At 47.1% G+C, this 21468-nt stretch overlaps 1 protein-coding gene across 2 annotated transcripts in view; it reads left to right on the forward strand.

Annotated features, from left to right (window-relative positions):
• ACACA (acetyl-CoA carboxylase alpha) overlaps nt 1-21468 on the forward strand; it is a 113400-nt gene that overhangs the window by 69413 nt on the left and 22519 nt on the right. For both annotated transcript variants that reach the window (XM_061363376.1, XM_061363375.1), the window contains 6 exons: nt 4789-5058; nt 5386-5483; nt 5999-6119; nt 6538-6648; nt 19477-19620; nt 20281-20407. In XM_061363376.1, the coding sequence (XP_061219360.1) occupies nt 4789-5058; nt 5386-5483; nt 5999-6119; nt 6538-6648; nt 19477-19620; nt 20281-20407 (871 nt within the window). The remainder of the gene's footprint in view (nt 1-4788; nt 5059-5385; nt 5484-5998; nt 6120-6537; nt 6649-19476; nt 19621-20280; nt 20408-21468) is intronic.

A 21468-nucleotide genomic window follows, 5' to 3' on the forward strand; every position in this document is an offset into this window, starting at 1 on the left:
CTCCTCTAACAGGTTATTTTGAGCTTTCCTTTTGGTGCTCTGCATCTCCATCCACTTCCCCTGACCATCAGCCAGGTTAGTGCTCATTTCCACCCTGGCTTGCCATCCGAGCACCCTCCACTCCAGTGCGAAGAACCAGGACAGGACAAAGTCACATCTCCTTCAGTCCGTGGTGCCACACGATGCTTTGACTGAGCAAACCTTTGTCACGTTTCCTCCTGGAACCATTTCCTCCCATCTCTCATCCGCTTGGCTGCGTGCTGTTGGGAAGGACCGTGCCAATGCGTGCTTGGCTCTGCCGCCTGCGACCGCAGCTTTGATGGCTAAATGACATCTCTTTCAGAGCCAAGAGGAGGATGAAGGAATCCTAGGTTTTGGCATTCCACCCTTGTCAAGGCATTGAGGCTGAATGCCTCTAGCAGGACATGTGCATCATGCCCTGGTTTGGGGAGTTGGGTCATGCTAAAGATAAACTCCACAGCTTTTGCTCACAGTGTGAGTGGGGATCTGACGTTCTGTCCATCAGATTTGAATGATGGAAGACCAAAACTTGATACATCTGGGGATATCTCTGGTCCCTTCCTTAAACACACCTTATCCATGGCTGTGCAGCAGAGGGATTCAGCATCCTGGGGCTGTGGCCGCTGGTTTGCATCCAGAGTAGACAGAGGTTGTAAAGGGGGTAGTAAACCCGATGTTCCTTGATTTAACATGTCAGAACATGCAGGTACAGCAGGGGAAAAGCAGGCTTTCATTAATGTTCAGCTTCAGCATTTCCCGTGCTCCCATACCAGACCCCTTCAACTGTTGCATTTCCTTTCTTACAGCTTTTGTATGTAATAAATACTAACATACAAATGTATTCATGCTTTCTATCTATTTTTACATATAAAACTTACATATGATGTAAGTACCACAGAATGGAAGCAAGTCAGAATCCTTACCAGGGTTCTCTGAGCTCGGTTGTCCTACTTAGAGATTTCACGACCCACATTCAGGTCTCCAAATTGGGAGGTAAATAAGTAAAAATGAAGCATGATCAAGTACTTCAGCTCAAGCATCACCCTTGTTGTGAGGGAAGCTGAGTAAACCAACACAACTGGCACGGCTCAAGCGTAGATGCTGTCAAATACTAAACTGCTCTCATTTACATCAGCTTTTGTCAGCTGTGCTTCTCCAGGAATTACAGATCCTGCCAGACAGAGACTGTAAAGCTCCCTGTGCCTGGGCACCAGCCCCTGTTTGCCTTGGCTGCCTCCCGTTCCGAGCCTCTTGTGCCTTCAGGAGGAGCTGGGATCGGTTTCTTCCCCATTCCCCTCGGTGCCTGTTGTCAACAGCTCCGGCTGCCACTCGCAGTCGATTTGTAACTGCATCAGTGTGTGTATTACTGTTCCCATCGATAGCACAATTAATGTTGAAGTCAATTTTGGTGTTAATTTTAGGCCATGATTAGTGTTGACACTGTGTGTCAAACTAACGGCATTTATGAGCACCATGAAAACGAACGTTAGTTAATATCGTGCTTTTACTATCTGTTAATGGTTACATTAAGGCAGAGCTCTAGTGGGAGAAGATGTGTATAAAATTATATATCTAAAACTTGTGTGTAATGTATGTGTGTCGTGCTGCTGTGCTATTCAGGGAACAAATGACATCTGAGCACTGAATCCTAATCACAGTTTGGAACATCAGAAATAATGATCACTTCTGATCGCAGGTTGTGAATAATTCATCCGCTTTGATTTCCACGTTCTGTCCAGTGATACTTTTCAAACCAAATGTGTTCCTACAGGAGAATAATGGCCCCACTTCTTATGGAAATACCGGGGCACAAATCATTATGCCAACATAAAAACAGTTAAATAAGACGGTTCCTGCTTTTATTTTTCCCCTCCCTCTGGCCTTCATTCCTGGGTGTGCTGGGAATAGAGCTGGGGTAGGAGCAGCTCTTCCAACCTGTGCTGGCTCTTAACAGGAGCTGTTTTGAAGGCACCGCTCCTTACCATCACCCAGTCTTGTTCTGACAGTGCTCTTATGTGATTAGCTCAGCCTGTCCCATTAACCTGTGAACTCAGCACCTTTTGGCATGCTGCCCTTAACTTCAAAATCTCCTTTTTTCCCCTCAAATAGAGAGCCTCCCCTGCCCATGAATTTAAACAGAATCCATGTTGTTCATAGCAAAACCATCCTTAGTTGTGCTCTGTGCTTTTTATTACTGGATAAATGGCACAAAACATGCTGTGCATGGGGGAGGCAGGAAGACACAAGTTAGTAAAGTGGTGCACTTTAATTCTTCTTTTCTTAAACTGCTCCATATTTGTTACCTATAAACTATTTTTCTCTTTACTATGCCCTGGCTTGGTAGTTTTTCCTGTTCTACTCATCAGCATTAACAAAAGGGATTTTATTTGTGTAGAGGCTGCACAGTCTCAGGTTAGGAAGCTATTCCAAGAATTCTATTATAATCTGAGGTATCTAAATAGGAAAAGCTTTTAATTTTCCTGTTTTCTGTGCTGTCAAAAATCAACACATTGATGAAAGCAAGGAAAATCCCTTAGATGTATAGGTAAGAGCCTGTGGACCCAGTCCTGGGTGCTGATGGAGCTCAGTCACTAGTCCCTAAGCCCTGGGGTGAGCGTAAAGTCACCTGCCTCGCAGGTGAGCTGAGGGTGCCAGGATGTTAGTGCCAGTTCATTGTGGTTATCCTGCAGGTTTCTGGCAGTGGCTTCATGTGTTTCCATCTTGCACTTTACTGTGCTAATGAGTATTTAGCAAGTATAAAGCCTGAGCATCTGAGTTGCTTGTGTGGGTTGTGCTCATCTAATGGTGCCTGAAGCTTCCTGGGGTGGTCCTGGCTGATGGGATCAGTGCAGCTGCAGAGGCACCCTGTACAAGCCCTGTAAATCGGTGTTTGTGCCATGTTGGGTAGTGCGGTTTTAAAGAGAGCATTCCCCCACCTTCCCTGCAGGTTTCCATCAATAACTGGAGCTGGTTTCTGAGGTGGTATCAGAAAGTTCTCTAAGTGCCCACTTACGGATTTTAGTTGTGGCAGGGATAAAAAAAAACCCTATAAAGGATGGTAAAGAACTGAGCTGCAGTATAGGCAGCCATCCCTTACTTCTTAATTTTGAATTCTTTAACCTTGGATTTGTAGCCTTTTTTAACCTGCTGTTTCTAACTGCAGGCTTGAGAGTTAGCACAGAGGCAGACTATCCAGCCCCTGGCATCTTTTTCTGCTATGAAAGTCCATCAGCAGAAGAGCAGAAGTCCAAGGAGCCTGTGTGGTTTCGTTTGGGATCCATTAGGTTCCTCTGCCAGCCTCTGGACTCGTCTCTGTGACCCCCCAGTCTCTCTGTACCCATTTGTTCTACATCAACACAACTTTCTCCTATAATTTGGCAATAGTACTGGTATTTGAGCAAAGCATCCCACTGCCTTCTATGGGTTTATCCTCCTGCCTTTCTGAGTGCTGCAGTATCTCTCTCTTGCAAAGGCTGCAGTTGGATGCTGAGATGTAACTGTAAATCTGCAGATACTCAGAGGCAAACACATTCATCCCTTACGACACATCAGTCAAAATAGCAGCGGATGGAACTGAGGGGAAGGTGAACTCAAACACCCTCATTCTGTTAACTTGCAATCTCAGCTCTCGGAATGGGAGGTGCAAGGGAAAGGAGCTGCCAGTAGCCAGTTGTAATGGCTTTGGATTGCTGCCTGCTTTACTTCCAATGACCCTTTGATTAATTCCTCTCCCATTTTATTTTTTTTAATGAGCCTATTATGGCATATCTTATTGCAGATGTTGATTGGATCTCAACTGTGTATTGTGCCGTTTTGATTTGGAATAAATGGCACATATCTATCTGCTGCTTCTCCCCTCTCCCCCTCCTGCTTTAGTTCATCATGTTCAGAATTCAGAGTCTCCACAATGAGAGTTTCAACCCTCCTGATAGCAGAGGATGTGCAATCGGCTTGAGGAATGTGTACTCAGAGCTTATGATCCTTGGGCAAGCGGAGACTGGGTGATGCATGTGGCTTTCAAGGGACGCTGCTATTTCCATCTGTTAATGGCATTCCAGGATGGCCAAGTCCCCAGTGCAGCGATACGTGGCAGCTGAGAGATGGGAGATGCAGGGTACAGATGTTGCTGATCTCCATAAGATGGGTCAGAAGAGATCATCTGGTGATTTTAAAAAGAGAAATATGCAGCAAAAAGCATTACTTATCCAGGCAGGTTTGGAAAGAAACTGCTGCAATGTTTGGGAAGCAAAAAGGGAAGAGCCAAAGAAATGAAAAGAAGGGCTGAAAAAAATTAATGGAGGCAGTTTTGAATAAAAGGATGATTAAAATGAGGGATGGTGACAGTGAAAAAAGGTGATGAGGTTCTGGGGTGATACCTGGGTAGCCCAAGCAGGGGGTCAGGAGTCTGCACAGCAGTACACCCATGCTCCCCCTGGGAGCTCTGGCACATGGAATAAATGCAGCACCCTGAGAGGGGTGTCTGCAGGATGTGTTTTGGACCCGTAACAGATCCCTGAACGGGGAAAGAGAGAACCAGTGTTGGTGTATGGGGTGGGAAGAGCAATGGAGGATGTGCTGCAGGGAGTCTGGGAAGCATTGAGACTTCCCAGCTGTGTTCCACACTGGCAGCACGTATCAGAGCTGGTCTTGTCGGAGTTCCCAAAGAAAATACACCAAGTGCAACACACAGTAAAATGCATAATTCCCCCCTTTCCCATCTTGAAGATCTACACTTAGTTGTTGTTGTTCTCTGCTCTTTGCTTGCAGGTTGGGATGGTGGCCTGGAAGATGACTCTGAAGACCCCGGAGTATCCCGAAGGCCGGGATATTATTGTCATTGGCAATGACATTACGTACCGGATCGGCTCTTTCGGGCCTCAAGAGGATGTGCTGTTCCTGAGGGCCTCAGAGCTTGCTCGCACACATGGCATCCCCCGTATCTATGTGGCTGCCAACAGTGGAGCCAGGATTGGTTTGGCTGAGGAGATTCGGCACATGTTCCAAGTGGCTTGGGAAGACCCCAGTGACCCATACAAGGTAAGGAGGCACAGGCGAAGCTCTGCAGCATCTTACATTTGTACTACTTCTTTTAATAGAGGTGAGGGTAGATGTTTGCCAGACTGTTAGACCCAGAGTTTTCCTTGCTATTGGATCTCTCAGGCAGCAGTCTTGGCGTCTGGAATGAACTGGTGCCAAACGCTGAAAGCATCCCTCGGCTGGAGCTCTGATGTTAAGAGCGGATTTTCTTGCTGCTGTCTGGGATTAAATCCTGCTCCCTCAGAACATTCTTTTTGGAAGGGGTTATTGGGAATTTGGAAGGGAGTCCGGGTGGGAATTTAATGAATGAACTGTTTTTCCCTGCAGGGATACAAATACTTGTACCTGACTCCTCAAGACTATAAGAAAGTGAGTGCCCTGAACTCGGTTCACTGTGAACATGTGGAGGACAATGGAGAGTCCAGGTAAGCACAGACAGGTCAGAATGAAAACCTTACTGTTCTGTACATGCTTAAGTACTTTGCTTAGCAAGGGCCTAGTGGAAAGACAGAAACCAGTCTGAGGGTGCTGGGTAAGAGGGGATTGTGCTGGGGAAGCAAGGCTTGAAAGATGGAAAGGAAAGGTAAGACCCTCATTATAATCTCTTGTTCTATTTCTTTTTCCTTTGAGCTGCATTCTTTTCCTGTCTGGCCTTTTTTCCTATAATCAGCCTGCTCCTCACGGCCTGTTGGAATGACAGAATGACTCTTCCATGGGCAGTCCTCTCCCTTGGCATTTTCTCTTTGCTGTGCTGCTTTGGCTACTCCAATGCAGGACTATTTCATGCAGAATGAGCCCATGTACTGGACGTGGCTGGGGTTTATGCACATTATTCTTTAGAGCCTTAATGATATTTAGTCACTTTCCATTTTCTGGGTAGCAAACTGATTCAGCAAATCATTGGACCTTGTGACTCAAAGGCTGCATGTGTCTCCCTCAGGTATAAGATAACAGATATTATCGGAAAGGAAGATGGACTTGGAACAGAGAACCTCAGAGGATCTGGGATGATTGCTGGAGAATCATCTTTAGCCTACGAGAGTGTTATCACCATCAACTTGGTAATCCCCCACTGCTTTCTGTTCTTCAGGCTATTGTCTGCTTCAGCTAAAAACCCTGCAGTGATATCCAGAAAGGACATCTGGGATCAGACTTCTGGGTGTTATGAATTGGCTCCCGTAGGCTTTGAGCAATGCCACAGGCACCATTGTGGAGCCGGGGCCCTTCCGGACTAAATTTAAAATGCTTGTAGAAAACTGTTATTTGGCTTCATATTTGCTCAGGCTCTAAGTTGCTAAGTCTCTTTTTTAAAGTAAAGATACTGTGTTTTACCTAAAAATAGAATCTGGAGTTTTGCAGTGAGAACAGGTTTCACAGCTTTGTAATACAAACATGCCTAGTGTTATCTGAGTGTTTGAATCAGAGGGGTTTGGCTGTGTGGTAAGACAGAAATCAATGTAATTGCTTTATTTCCTTAAGGTTACATGTCGGGCAATTGGAATTGGAGCTTACCTTGTCCGGCTGGGTCAGAGGACTATCCAGGTGGAGAACTCTCACATAATCCTGACTGGCTGTGGAGCCCTCAACAAAGTGAGTCTTTATATGTTTCAGTCTTCAGAGCTATGTGAATTGAGCTGGTTTTGTGGGTTCTGCTGGAGACCCAGGGAGCTGCCACCACTCTGTGTCACTGTGCTCAGACCCTTTTGCTTCCTTACTTGTGGGGCTCCTTTTGATCAAGGAGACCCAGCACAGGGCAGCAGCTGTGGAACTTGCCTTTGCAGTGTCTTTCCTTTGCTCTCTGGTCAGGAAGCAGTCCTTTCTTGACAAGAGCATCATACCGACAGCCAGAGGCACTGTTCCAGGCATCCTGGCTGGAGATTGGCAGGGCACCTCAGCACAACTGCACATTAAAGGGCTTGAGCATGAGCCAGGTGAAGGGGAAGAAGGAGAAGCAGCTTCTAACATAGTGTTGTGGTTCAACCCCAGCTGAAGCCAGGTCATGTAGGTTGTGTGCAGTGACTAAATGACAGCAGTGGGGAAGCCCACAGCTTGGCAGCATCTTCTGCCACCCACTGTGTACTGTGATGGAGGAAATGGGGCTCTTCCCAGTGTCTGGAAGCTTGTGTTTCAAAATTCATGGGCCCGAGCCTCCCTGAGCTTTCAGCCATCCACAGCATTGTGGGGGGGAGCAGTGAAGCCTGATGAGGGGTGTGTGGATGGAGATTTCCCAGGGGTCAGGAATGCTGTGGGCATCTCGGCTGTGGGAGCAGGAGGAATGCCTCAGGCTGTAAGAAAACTTACTGCTTTCACTCCTAAAGTGGCTCTTCTCCCCCCCTCTTCACCAGAGGTGCTTTTTCTCCCTTTGCTGCCCCAAGCCTATTAATACCACCGCCTCCAGCTCCTTGTCTGAGGCAGGCACGGCTCTGTTCTCATCCCTCTCACTGAGGGCTTTGTTTACATGGGAGTTGGGATTGTGCGGCGCGAGTGCCCTTCCCATTGTGCGGCTTTGTTCTCAGGCCCTCTCCAGCACCTGGGGTGGTTGTGCTTCATCGCAAGCTGTGCTTCAAGGAGTGCCTGCCTGACAATGGGAGATAAAAGGAAAATAGTCTCTCGTTGAATTATTTCCCTGAATAAAGGGGGCTCTGCAGAAAATGAAGCATTGATCCTATCAACTCCAGGATGCAGTACCCTCAGTTAGATCTCTTACACACGTCACACACCTGCATCAATGGAAGGAAAAGAGGCATTTGAAGATCCATCCTTTAAAAAGAAATTGAGTCAGTTTAGTGCTTGCTCAAGTGGAGTAAGTTGCCTGGTTCCAGCTGTCATTTAGGAGGGATCGGGGCCCTGCAGAGTTTCCCAGATGGCAGGGCCAGGCTGTTCAGTCCTTCTCTCCTCCTCTCTTCTTCCCAGGTCTGACTGCTCTCTCTACCCATGGAGTGAATGTTTCCATAGGATTAGATTAATCTCACTACATTTTAGGCACTTAAAAATTAAGGATTTACCCTAAATTAAGGCTCCTGTCAGCAGGTGCAGGCAGGAGGAGATGCTTTCTGGGGGTGACTTAGCCCATTCCAAGAGTTTTCCTCCCTGCACAATGTGTTTTTATGTAAGCATTGAACCTCTACCTGGCTGAAGGTCAGGCAAAGGAGGAGTCTGTTCCATCCTATCCAGCTTTCCCAGTGAGACAGCAAAGCCCAGACCCAGTAAGTTTACCTGTCCTTGAATAGTGGGAGACTGGGAATCCAGTTCTGGTCAGAGCTTTTTGAATGGATGCAGCTCTAATTGTGTCCCAGAAGAGTGATGTCCAGTGCTAACCTGAAGTGACCAAGCTTAGTCCGAGGGGATCTTAAGGAGAGGGTGAAGCAAATGGTGAATGCTAATGCAGGATTTACTTCAGGCTTACCCTCTGCTTCCCTGTAAACTGTTAAACTCCTGTCCTTTGAATTTAGATGGACAGCTTGAACTTTCTTTTGGCTAGAAAGTGGCTGGCCCAATGTCAGCCAGAGCCAGCTAAGCAAAGTCTTCCTTTATAGGGAATGCAGAGGCTCTTGGGTCGTGATGTATGAGGAGTTCTTGTTCATTCACATGAATAAGACTCCAAAAGGGTCTCGTGGTGGAAACCCATTGTAGTTCTCCTCTGTGGAGTGGATGAGCTCTGCTGCTTCTTGTTCCCTTAGAGCAGATGGTGAGAAGAGCCTGTGCAGCAAAGCCAGTGCTTTACTGCATGGGAATCAAAGGTCCCCAGTCCTGCTGACAGGGTCTGGAGGAAAGATCATGGCTGAAACAGAAGTAAATGCAAACTGCTGCCTTGCCTGGCGGTTGGAACTGGAGGTATCCTGACCCAGTTGTATGGAAATATTCCTTGAGCTTTTCCCAAATTAGGTCCCTGAGATCTGGGACAGGTTTTTCCATTGCTGACTTTTAGCTGCTGTCTTCCTGGAGGATGTGTCTACAGACCCATCTTCAGAATGTCTTCTGTCTGGAGGAAGAGAGCATGCAGTGCAGAAATGGGGACAGTTGGGCTTTCAGGGAGCAGGGAGGGGGCTTCGGGGCTGGTTTTGAGTTTTGCTTTGAATTTCCTTTATTGAAATACTAGATTCTTTCTCATTTAAAGGGGGAGCAGAGGGGGGCTGTGACAAACATTCTGCGCCAGCAGATCTGTTGCCGGTCTTCTTCATTATCATTATGTAAAACCAGCCTGAGGGTTTAGGTGTAGAGGGAAAGGTCCAGCTGCCAAAACCAGACTGTAACCTATAACTTAGATGATGAGCTCAAGGTCAATAGCATTTTTAGCTGGAGCTAATGTTTGGTTAATCACGTGCTGGCTGCGTCCGTGTCACTGCTTTGTGAGCAGAGAGGCACATCACTACGAGACACCTGATACCAGGCAGGTTTAAGCACTCTCTCAGCCCCATTGCCTGTCAGGGGTGACAAGAAGCAGCACAGGAGCTGTGTGAGGCTTCCCTGTGCTCCTGATGAAGCTGTCTTTGTTCCTAGCCCACACCGACAGGCATTGGGGGGGCAGACCGGGCCCAAAGGTGGCGATGCTCCATGGTGGGGATGCAGCGCTCTGCATGCGGGGCACTGGGGCTGTGTTTCATCCACCCCCCCTTTTGTCTTCCCCCAGTGCATTTCAGCAGGGGGTGGAGAGGTGGAAATGACATTTCATTCCTGTGCCGGGAGCGTGTGCGCGCGCCTGTGCCGAGCCCGCTGACCCCCCTGGAAATGGAAATAATGATAATGCGCGTCTCCTGACTGCATCAAAGTATCAGCACATCAAAAGCCAGGAGGCATGAAATGCAAATGATAAAGTGAAAGCAGATGGATTGTGCATGATCGCCTGATGCCCAATGAATTTTAAGAGCTGCCGGTTCACATGGGGAGAGGGGCTGAAATAAACACGTTATCCCGGCAATTCCGCTTTTTGTTCTCTGCTGCTCACTCCTGACAATATTTTTTCACACTCCAGCGAGCAGCCACTCCATCTCCCTCCCTCTCCCTCTCCTGGCTCTCGCCCTCCCTCTCTCTTTCTCTCTCTCTCTCTCCAGTGCTGTCTACCTCGCACACGTCTCGGGTCATGTCGCCGCAGCTCCGGTGGAAATAATAAGATCTAAAGCACGAGGTTGTTATTTGCATAGAAATAGCATGGAGCCCCAGGCAGCGCGGGGGAAGGACACAGAGATCATTTGTCTAAAATTTTAATGAAAACTTTTGCTGAGGCAGAGGTTTTTATGTATATATATATTTTTTTTTTAACTTTGCCTCCCCCTTTTTGCCACCCCCACTTCCTCCCTCAACTCCCTTTCCCCCCAGTTTCATCCCTAACAGGTTCATTCCCACTGGTTTTCTTTCTGATAGAGGGAAGAAGAGCCCAGCACTCCCTGTTTATGCGTTGCTCATCTGGTTCAAGCTTCTAGTCCTCACAAGGATATTCCCAAGCCTGTGGCTGACCTCTTTGTAATGAGTTTGCTCCTTCCTTTGTGTTGAAAAGGAAGCCTGTCTTTAAGGCTGTTTTGTTAATGTAAACAAATAGTGGCTCTCAATCACATCTTCTCTACAGAGACATGTCTTGGGCTTCCTCAAAGGGAAGCCAGGTTTAGCAGAGATATGCAGAACCCTCTACTACGAACTTGATACACATCAGTGTTATAGAGAGGTCTTCAGAACCCTCTACTAATGCGGTACACATCAGTGTTATAGAGAGGTCTTCAGAACCCTCTACTAACTTGGTACGCATCAGTGTTATAGAGAGGTCTTCAGAACCCTCTACTAACTTGATAAGCACCATTGTTATGGAGAACTCTTAAGAACGCTCTAACTTGATAAACTTCAGTCTGTTGTAGAGAGGTCTCCAGAACCCTCTGCTAACTTGGTACACATCAGTTTGTTATAGAGATGGTCAACCTGGTATCTCAGTTTATCTTCTAAGTGATGATGAACTGTTCCCCACACTGCACTTCACAACAGGGCATCTAAAGTGGTCATCACGTCACTTCTGGAGGTGAAGGGAAGAATGTAACCAGTAGTGTTCTGTTTCCTCTCCTCCTGTTTGGCTTTGTTTTCCCTCAGTGATGTTCTATAGTATGTAGGGAAAGAGGCAGTGGAGGTGAAGAGTCAGAAACCACTGCAGTCTGAGCTGTTCAAGTCATAGCTCGGAACCAGGATTCTGGGTCTCGTTTTCAGTGTGCAGCCAGCTGCCTGGTTGTGGTGTGACACATTTGATCAGCAGTTACCTGCTGGCAGCTTTCTTGAATCCTTAGTTCATTTGTATTTGGGATGTGTTTTGAGCTCATCAGATGGGCAGTACCTGCACTGGCAGGGTGGGTAACCCCATCCTCAGGATTTCTTTCTGTGGAAGGTTTTGCGTTCAAAATGACCTTAATTTAAAAATACCTGCTTGTATAACCTATTCTAGACCTGAAAGAGCTCAGGAACTAAGCAACCAGGTCAGTAATGCACTGTTTCTAGCACTGAGAATTGGTGTGTTTTAGGGGGGAGAAAACACTTCTGAAGAGCAGCTTTTAGAGGGGTGTTTGTCAGGTGAACTGATGAGTGGAACCTTGGTTGTTTCCTAAGGCAACATGTAAATATCCAAAGAACTTCCAAGCCTTTGTCCAGTGACCCTTCTTGAGTAGCAGTTCCATTGATGCAGACATGACTGTGGTGGTGAGGACGTTAACATGATGGGGAGTGGAGTGTATGTGTCAATCAGGTGACTGTGGGTGAGTCCCTGAGGACTTGTTGATACAACAGACCATAATTGCTGCGAGGATCGTTTTGACAATCTGCATTTAAAACCCAACAACCCCTTTGCAGGAGGCCAGGAGAGAATAGCCTTGTATTTTAATTCAGTCCTGAATTGTATTGACTGTCAAAGCCAGAGCTGAGGTTGATGTGGCTGTTTTTGAGGAGATTGATGGTTTCATTGGTGTAGATCTGCAGCTGAATGGTGGGAGCATCCACGTGGCAGGCAGAGAGGAACAGTGTACATGTGAGAGAGCTTGAACCAGCTCATTGGGTAGTGGTTATCCCCTGCTGTAGGTTGCTTGGTGACCCAAGTTTATATTGATGCACTTCAGCCAACCTGGCTCTGTGCTCTTGGTGGCTCCTCAGCATCTTCTGACTGACACGTGGAGGTACCCTGCCTGCTGGAGGTGTCATTTGGTCCCAGTGCTAAAGCAGCCTGGCACTGACCTGATGGTTGCAGGCTGTGGCTGAGGGAAGCTGCAGAGCTCAGTGGTTGCCCTGGGATCAGTAGCAGGGTGAGAACATGGCTCAGGGCTTGGGAGGACCAGGCAGAGCTGCTCAGGGTGCTGGGTCGGGTCTGAGCCTCGCTGGAGGAGCTTGTGTGAGGAATAGGGAGCTTACACAGTCTGTCGTGTGTGAGTGATGGATCTTCAGTCTTGCAAACAGCAATATTTACCCCTCAATTTCACAATGTGGAAGAATAAATAGAAGCCCTGTGAGACTGATGCTGTTTGAGGGGTTTACTGTAAAATGCAGACTGGGGAAAGCTCTTCTTTTGAGATTCAAGGCAGGGATTGCTCAGTATCTGCTCAAGATGACTCCAGTCTTGGGATTAGATCAAAGCAATCATGTGAGAGCAATCATGTGAGTTAGAACAGCAAGTGCCATCCCTGTCATTCAAAGGAGCATTATAATTATTAATGCATGATATGAATCTTTCTGTAGTGGCACAGCAAGACTATTAGGAAGATAGGTATGGGTGCCGGGTGTTTGAGAATGCTAATCAAAGAGGGTCTAGGAAATGTCAAACAGAAATCGACACTTCAGCAGCATTCAGCATCCACGGCTCCTCATGGATCTCACCAAGGTTACCCTGCGCTGGGCTCCAGCAGTGGGGGAAGCAGGGGGAGCTGCTCAGCTGGGTCTGGGGTGGATGCAGGAGGTGATGTGATAAGAACAGGGATGCAGGTTGGTCTCTTCAGCTCTTTCAGGACCAGTGTAAGACCTTGGTGCTGGTGGAGGTCTCCCTCACGTAGGTCACCTTCACTCACACCCTAACCAAACCAGTCTGGTTTGAGAACCAAGGTCACAGTGAAGCTGTAGTGAATCAGTCCCTTTTTAGCAATGTTTGGCAATAGGAAGAGAGCAGAATTGATTCCTTTTAATGCCAGTGAGAGGCGTTAGCTGCTGGGAGAGCTGGTTGGTGGCAGTGCTGGTCACACAGAGGTCTTTGCTGGGTGTAGAGAGATGAATGTGAGCAGGATGGATGCCTGGACTTCGGAGGAGTGCAAACAAACAAACATTACCCTCTGTTTCTACATTTTATTTTTAATTGCCTTTCTTTAAGTGCTGATATTTGTGTATCGTTCCCATTAGAGACAATTTACGTTCCAGGCATCGCATTATCAGTCCCTTTATGTTTGCTTAGGGAAGAAAGTCTAATAGATTTCTGTTGACTTCTTTTTTTCCTCCCTCCTTCTATCATTTTTAATATGGATCTTGATCAGTTTTATCTATGGAAATGGTGCTGGTGCTGTGTGTGTGTTTATTCCTGCTAAAGAGGAGGTTATTTAGCACAGTGGCCTGTATTCTACCTGTCTAAACCTGTTAGGAAAACTCCAGTGGATTCTAAACCCTATATAGGTATCATTAAGCCAGGACTGTGTCCCAGTTCCTGGAGGGTTCCCATGCCTGCAGGGTATGTTCTTAGGGGAGCATTAACTCTGGTACTTGATGTTCACTGGAGCTGAAGGGAAGAAGGCCCAGAATAACTGGTCCTGGCCACTCTTCTTTTGGAGTGTTCTTATGTGGTTCTCAGGGACCTGCCTGTGGGTCTTTTCTGCAGTGACTTGTGGAGAAATTACCTGGCCTGAAGGGTATTCTGGAGGTATTGCCCTTCCCTGTGAGGGTGCTGAGGCGCTGGCACAGGGTGCCCAGAGAAGCTGTGGCTGCCCCATCCCTGGTAGTGCTCAAGGCCAGGTTGGACACAGGGGCTTGGAGCAAGCTGCTCCAGTGGAAGGGGTCCCTGCCCATGGCAGGGGTTGGGACTGGAAAAGCTTTAAGGTCCCTTCAACCCAAACCAGTCTGGGATTCTTTTGGGGTCCAGAAGGTGACCAAGGGAATGGCCAAACCAGTACCATGAAGTCGGTCATTGATGTTGTTTATTGGGCTGGGGTGTGGATGAGGGACTCCCTGGCTGGGACAGGTGGGATTTATGGGTGTTTGCACCATGTCGTATCAGGGGTCGTAATTTTAGCTGGCAAAGTGTATTGAGTCCTTTTGATTTAGCACTGACTGGTGGAGTGACCTTGAGCAAACCGGGCGGTCTCTGCACACCATGGAAGGAGAGCTAGGCAGGGATTTGTTGACAAGATGTATTTCATTTGGAAACGCCACCTCACTGAAACTGGAACTCTTCAGGAAAAAACACCAGGTTTGATGAATTTCTCATTTGGAATTCTTGGGGTCAAATGAAAAGTTCTTTTTTTTGTGTTTCTTTTTCTTTGTTTTTCCCAATTGACTTTTCAAAGGATTTTTTTATTTCTAAGATTTACAAGAAATATCTCACAATTGAGAAGCAAACATCTTGACCCTGTCTGATGTTTGACCACATCTCAGGACTGCAAAATGTGGTTGTTACAAGCCAGAAACCTTCAGAAATCCTCATCAGTCCTTGCAGGATGGAAGAGCTGTTCCCTCCCTATAACCTTTTGCGTTGCCACCAGCAAACACAGGGCATGTCTCCTCCGTGATCCACCTGGAGCCCTGCTCCTGAGTACTGCTGAGGTGCCTTGGCATCCTCAGGCAAAAGGGAGTGGAGAAATCCCAGCTGCAGCCACGGTGTCCATCTGGATATGTCTTCCCCTGCTGCCTCTGGGGTGAAGTGCAATTGCTTTGCCCTCTTTCCCCCCCTGATCTCACCACATTAAAGCAAGAAAAGGGCTCCTCCAGCAAGACCTGCCTGTGGATTTGCAGTCAGTAGCCATCTCCAATAACCATCAGGCTGTCAGCTTCCCCCCACCTACCCCTGCCTCCCACCTCCCCCATCACTCACCAAAGGGAAAAAAGAGCTGGAGCCACAGCTTGAAATATATCATGCAATAGTGTATCATGAATTTCTTGTGAATCACATTGGTGAAGCAGGTTTATTTATTTCTGAGACTCTAAATCAATACAAAGTAGGTCTCTTAGTTCTGAAGCTGGGATGGAGTGTGAAAAAATGAGCCCATTGTACTCTTAAAACTTTGGGGAAAGGAGATGACAGCTATATAATTCCATTTACCAGGCACTAGGGGCTTTAATGTGAAGGTGACAGGGAGCTCTTTGTGCATTTAGAGCACCATATCTTCTAAATAAAAGATCTGTAGACTTGATAGTGGAGTATAGCTCTGACTTTAATAATCTCCAAGCATTAGACCGAGCCAATATGTTCCCAAGTCAGAAGGGTCCCCCACTGAACGCTCGTAAATTAGAAGTGCAGGAACTGCACACGTTTGGATTAGAAATGCAAGAGCAGGCTGCAGGCAGGGAGAGGGGGCTGTGGATGGGCTGAGGACTCGGGGCAGGGCTGCAGGAGCTGGGCTCTTCCTGGTTCTCCCATCCAGCATTGCTGGTTTACCCTCTAATGACGTGATATGTGTGCTGGGAAGAGCTGAGTGATGGGCACAACAACAGTGAGATCTGCTGGGGCTTGACTGCACATAATGGCAGTGGGCTTTGGAGCTCCTACGTTGTGTTTTCTGATGAGACATTCATTCCCATCATTTCTGCCTGTTTATGAAAAGTAGGCTCTTTAGAGTACGTGCATGTGCCTTTTCTGCTTCAGGTTTCTGGCAGATAATATGAATGGTGGGATGGGAATTGCAATTATTGAAATTATTTGGATAAAAATCTGGCACTTCTGTTTGATATAAACGCATGATATGCTCTGAATAATAACAGCACTTATGTTACCTAATGATTCCCATTCAAGCCCTCTGCTGTCATCTTTTCACATCTTTCCTGTTTGATGGAGCCAATCAAGTTTGCAGCCGAACCAGCTTCATAGGGAATGTCTCAACTAACCAGCTTCTGCAAAGAAGCAGAGAAAGCAGCTGATCATTGTGGGCTTGAGATGATTAATGTGCATCCAACATGCCTATAGACCTGTTGAAGATGGTCTTGAAAAGGCTGCTAGAATCCTGGCTTTCCTTTGTACTTCCTAAAAAATCCTCTGAAGGCAGAAGAAATGTGGTTTCCTGTTGTTGTAGTGAGGGGTCCTCACTAGAGACCTCAGAATGGACAGGTTGGGGTTTCTCTGTGGGGCCACCAACCCACAGCAGCTTCCTTTGGTAGCATGTCACACTCAGCGTGGGCAGAAACACAGTTTTGGGGTTTCTGAGCTTTCATGGAGTGGGAACGATTCTGGTGTAAAGCACATTTCCTGGTGCCAGAAGCTGGTGTGTTGGTGTTTGGCTGCTCTTTTCTGTCCATTTTGGCCATCAGATTAAGCACTAAACCAGAGGTCAATAGTGCCAAGGTGGAGGTATATGTTTATTGTGTATCTAAGCTTTAAAATCCTGGGACCTGGTCTTTCCCACCCCTCTTGCTGAACCATTCCTGATCTCAGTTCTACAGCAGCTGACTGCTGCAGCTGCATCTGTGTTCCCTGGAGTGCCAGTAACCTACCTGCTTTGCAGACTTAACCTTCCATGCATATGTTTGGTCATTAAACTGTAAGCCTTGGGCTAGTGCTGCTTCCACTTCTGACCTCCTGCTTTGTGTGACTCAGTGGACCTTCGTGGTCACCCCAGCCTCTCAGGGTTGAAGTTTTCCCTTTCAATACATACTCAGATAGAAGATTTAATCCTGTGCAGTCTGTTCTCCTATGAGTTTCTTTCTAGCATTACTTGATTTAGTAATATAGAATAATTTCTAAATCCACTTGTGCCTCTGCTGTGTGTCTTATTGAGGAACATCTGAGTCCCTTTAACTGTATCAGGTTTGGACTTCTCCAGCAGATGTGTTCTCTTTTACCCTTGGATACTTTCTTGCTGAAACATTTATACAGCAATATGCATTGCACCATTTAAGATTGTTAATTGGAGATTGAATTACTTGTCAGCCTTTAAAAATGTAGTCCTCTGAGGTCAGAGATGAGGTGGTTAGCAGAGCTGAATGGATGAGCTATCGCATTCATTTCTTTCTCAAGCCCAATGATCATTGTCTATAAGCTGGCTGGCCCTTCAGTGCCTTTTCACCTCTGGCACTCAATGCAGTCTGCAGCTGTATGTGTGCAACACCTTGGCAGGATCTCGCATCGTTCCTTAGAAGCTGGAGGAGCACATGGGCAGGAGCAGATTGGGGACCAGCACCCAGCCTGGCAGCATCCCTGGAAAATGCCTCTTTAACCCCTTATCTTCACAGTTCCTGTGCTGGGGAGTGAGCGGAGCAGCTTGCTTTGCATTTGGACTGTGCTTAAGTCAAGATTCAGAGCTTGCATGTGCCCTGACTACGTGTCCCTCTTGCTGCAGTGAGCACACACGTGTGGACATACACATCATATGAACAAAGGCAGCGTGCGCTCATCGGTCCAACTTTACCTGCAGCTTGGGACTCAGTGGCCTCTGCTGCCAAACACTGATGGGTGGATGCAAAGCTGGCTCAGGGCTGCAGAGGGATTGCGTTTGCACAGCCCCTCACCCCGCTCCTCCACTTCACTGGAAAGTCTGGAGCACTCGGGAAAAGGAACTGCATATTTATCTTGATCTCCAAAAAGGGATTTAAGGGCGAGAGCAGGCGGTATATTAGACTGTTTTCATTGCCTGTCAGCACTGGTAAACCTGAGCTGTCTACAGTGTCTCTAGATAAGCAGCAGCAGAGGCCCATTTTGCATGTACATACGTTTGCATTAGTTCATAGATGGGGAGCTTAAATCCTCTTTATTTTTATTTTCCTCTGTGGAAGGCATTTAGCAGGCTTGTGCCTGGCATCTGGAGGCCTGTGCTTTTTCTTTTCCTTGAACCTAAATCTATGCTGCTGTCTTCTTTACCATGCTTTTTCATGGCACTGATTTTGTTAGGGGAAGATGAAGGTCTCTGAGCTCAGAACGGAGACCCAGGAACATCTCTGTGCAAAACCACAGCATTGACATTGATTTATAAGTGTTTGAGCTACTGCATAACTGCTGTGCCTCCGTTTCTTCTGGATTTAAGCCTCAGCTGACATCTGACATCAGGAGCTTTGTGAGGATCATCTGGTGCTTGTAAGATGCTGAGTTTTGTGAAGCACCAGACCACCAAAAGAAGATGAATTTGGAGTTAGCATTGGGCCTTACAACAACTCCAGGCGATGCTTTGGATGGGCTCAGTGACTCCCTGACCCCAGCTGTGATAAACTGAGCTTGCACCAGAGGAAAACCAATTGGTCCAGTGGAGCTTTAGAACCAGATCAAACTTCTATTTTCATATCCCTTTAGTACCTTCTTAACTTTCAGCCTAAAAGCTCACATCCTGAGACAAGATCAAATACTGAGACATGAGGAGCTCCCCTCTACTATAGGTGGATGAGTCATGGCCCGAACCCTTGTTGTAGGATAAGGATGAAGTCAGACCCAAGCATCCCTTCCATAATGACCAGGATCCTTTGGGCTCCAGCTTGGGGTAGCCCTTCTTCCTAGAACAAGCTGCTGGTGGTTTAGTGGGGGAGAGCAGGTTGGCTGTGTGTGTTGGAGGGCTTTTTCTAAGACCTAAATGAAGCAGGTAGGTAATGCCCTCTGCCTGTTAGAAAGACTCAACCCGTAAAAATAACAAACGGCATGTATTTGCTAGAATGTCAAAGTTATGAGTTTATTTTGTAATGATGTGCTCCTGCCTTCATGAGGTAAACTGGCCGTGGCAGAGGTGTTATTAGTAATATGGACTCAGCGGAGCAGAAAGCCGAGTGACCGAGAGATCAGTGTATCAGTCAGGGAGAGGGCAAATGGGAAGAGACAGCAGGAGAATGAGAAAAGAGCTGCGGTGCCTGGGCTGAGATTAGAGATGGAGCTGTGCAAGAGAATTAGAAGCCCAGCAGAAGCTTATTCTTTCCAGTCTCTCTATGGTATAGAGCTGGTAGGGCTTTGTCTTTGCTCTACCTGTCTTCATGCATGGGGCTTGAGAGGTTTAAATGGGTCCATCCTGTCAGTTGTCTTAGAGGAAGTTTGAATTAGTGAGCTTGGGTCAGCACCCAGGAGACCTTGTCATGTATCAGCTTCATTGCTGCCCGCTGCCTCAGTTTCTCCACTTGTGTTATTCCCTTGGGGATCACTGTTCATAAGGGCTTGGGAAGAGCTGTTGCGAGTTGTTTGCTCCATCCTTTGGCACCGAAGGGATCATGACTTGCTGCAGGGATGGGTTTGTATGTATCTCCTTAGCCAACACCTCCTTGTCCCATCCCATTCACTGATGGTTTTCCTCTTCCTTTCAAAAGGTGCTTGGACGGGAAGTTTATACCTCCAACAACCAGCTGGGCGGGATCCAGATCATGCACAACAACGGAGTGACGCACAGCACCGTGTGTGATGATTTTGAAGGAGTCTACACTATCCTGCAGTGGCTTTCCTACATGCCAAAGGTAATTCCTGGCCCTGCAGGAGTGCAAGGTTTTCCTGTGCTTGTATGGTCCCTGGCAAAGTGGTTGAGGCTCAGACCTGAGGCTGTAAGCATTCTGGTCAACAAAGCAGTTTTTGTCTTAAAAGTGCTGCGGGAGCTGGGATGTGGAGCAGCCTGGCACTGCCTTGGGTACCTCCACATCGCTCCCCTGCTGTGCTGCCCTCACTGCTCTGGGCAGCAGGATTTTCTGTAAGCAGTGGATTGTCTCCTACTGAAAGTTCTCCTCTGAGGCAGTAATTTGTAGGAGTTGATGTATAAGTGCAAGCTGCTCTGCAGCCAGGGAGGCAGCACGAACGGGCAGGTCACCTTCCTTCAGGAAAGAGTGCATGGAATGAGTCAGTGGCCTGGGCACCTTTCAGCATTAAATTGCAACCCCTCACTAATTCTGGCTATGCCTGAAGTTCAAGAGCACATGAAGTACAGTGTGTGCCAGATGATGCCAAAGGTTTGGGAGAGAGTGTGGAGCACCTTGGAAGTTTCTCCAGGCTTTTGCCAAGCCTCTGGAGTCCCATCAGGTGAAGGGTTGTGCAGTGTGGGGGAAAAAGAGGACTCTGCTTGTGTCCTTTTGGTGCAAAGCCATGCAGATGAATGACTTCCTTCAATGTTTTTCTTTCTCCCTTAGAGTGTTTACAGCCCTGTTCCCATCCTCAAAGTCAAGGACCCTATAGACAGACCCATAGAGTTTGTTCCTACCAAGACTCCTTATGATCCTCGCTGGATGCTGGCTGGGCGCCCCAATCCGAATCCGAGTATGTAGATCTTTGGTGGGCAGGATGCTCAGGAATGTGTCTTGTTGCAGAACTCTTTGTCCAGGCTTTGTGTCTGCAATCCAAATATACTTCAGAGCTTAGCAAGTGATTAGTTCTAAACAATTTGAATATAATATATAAAAATAGCATATCAATTCTGAGTGCTTGAGGACGCCTACAATTATTAGTTACTTTTATAGATATTTTTATGGTTCAGAGGAAAGCCAATACTCAAAGAGGCTGCACACTGAAGCAATCACAGTATTCCTGCAGATCTTGCTGAATAACTGGGTTGGAATCCCTGGAAACCACTGCACCCCCATGCCTGCTTTTGGCGTTGTGCAGCCTGCGTATGGCCAGGCTGCGAACCGGGTGACCGTTCCTCCTGCGGTTATTAATGAGTTTGGGGGGCTAAAATGAGATGTGTGATAAACTAAGTTTTCTGGGTTTGGCTAATATTTTTCCATCCCCTCTCCAGTAATTCATCCAGCTGTCTGAGTGCAGCCAGCGCCGGCTTCTGAATCAAGTGACTTCAGATTTTAATTTAGTGGAAGCGTTAAGGAAAGCAGATGATTCCCTGTGATAAGTTAAAGCAGATATCTCCTAGGTGAAAAGTTAAAGCCATTTATTAGAGGAGATATTGCCGTGATATTCTTCAAACTGACGCCCGACACGAGGCCAGAATCTAAACGATCAGCTTTGGGCTCGCGATAAAGAGATAATTTTGAAATGGATGGTCACATTTTACAGTGGGGCCACAGAGGCAAGGAATGTAGAACACAGTAATTACAAGTTTGGTCTTGATAAAACACTCTCCATCCTGTTTAAGTCAGCAGAGGTTAGCTTGCTTGGATCTCCACTTTTTAATTGGTTTTGGACTTGGGTTTGCAGAAGCAGAGGTGCTTGTTCAGATGAAAGCGTTCCTCGGAAGCTGTGTGCCAAGGGGTGAAGCTAGGAGGGATTTGGGGTGGGGGGGTTGGTTAATGTGTTTTGCTGAGCTTTGTGAAGCAGGTGCCTCAGAGAGTTGTGATTTCTGTAGTTGTCTGGGTGGGTAGAATAGC

The sequence above is a fragment of the Neopsephotus bourkii genome, unplaced genomic scaffold (assembly GCF_033783945.1).
Source record: "Neopsephotus bourkii isolate Nb327-2 ecotype Australia unplaced genomic scaffold, CSIRO-AGI_Nbou_v1 NB_1154, whole genome shotgun sequence".
Classification (NCBI taxonomy): domain Eukaryota; kingdom Metazoa; phylum Chordata; class Aves; order Psittaciformes; family Psittacidae; genus Neopsephotus; species Neopsephotus bourkii.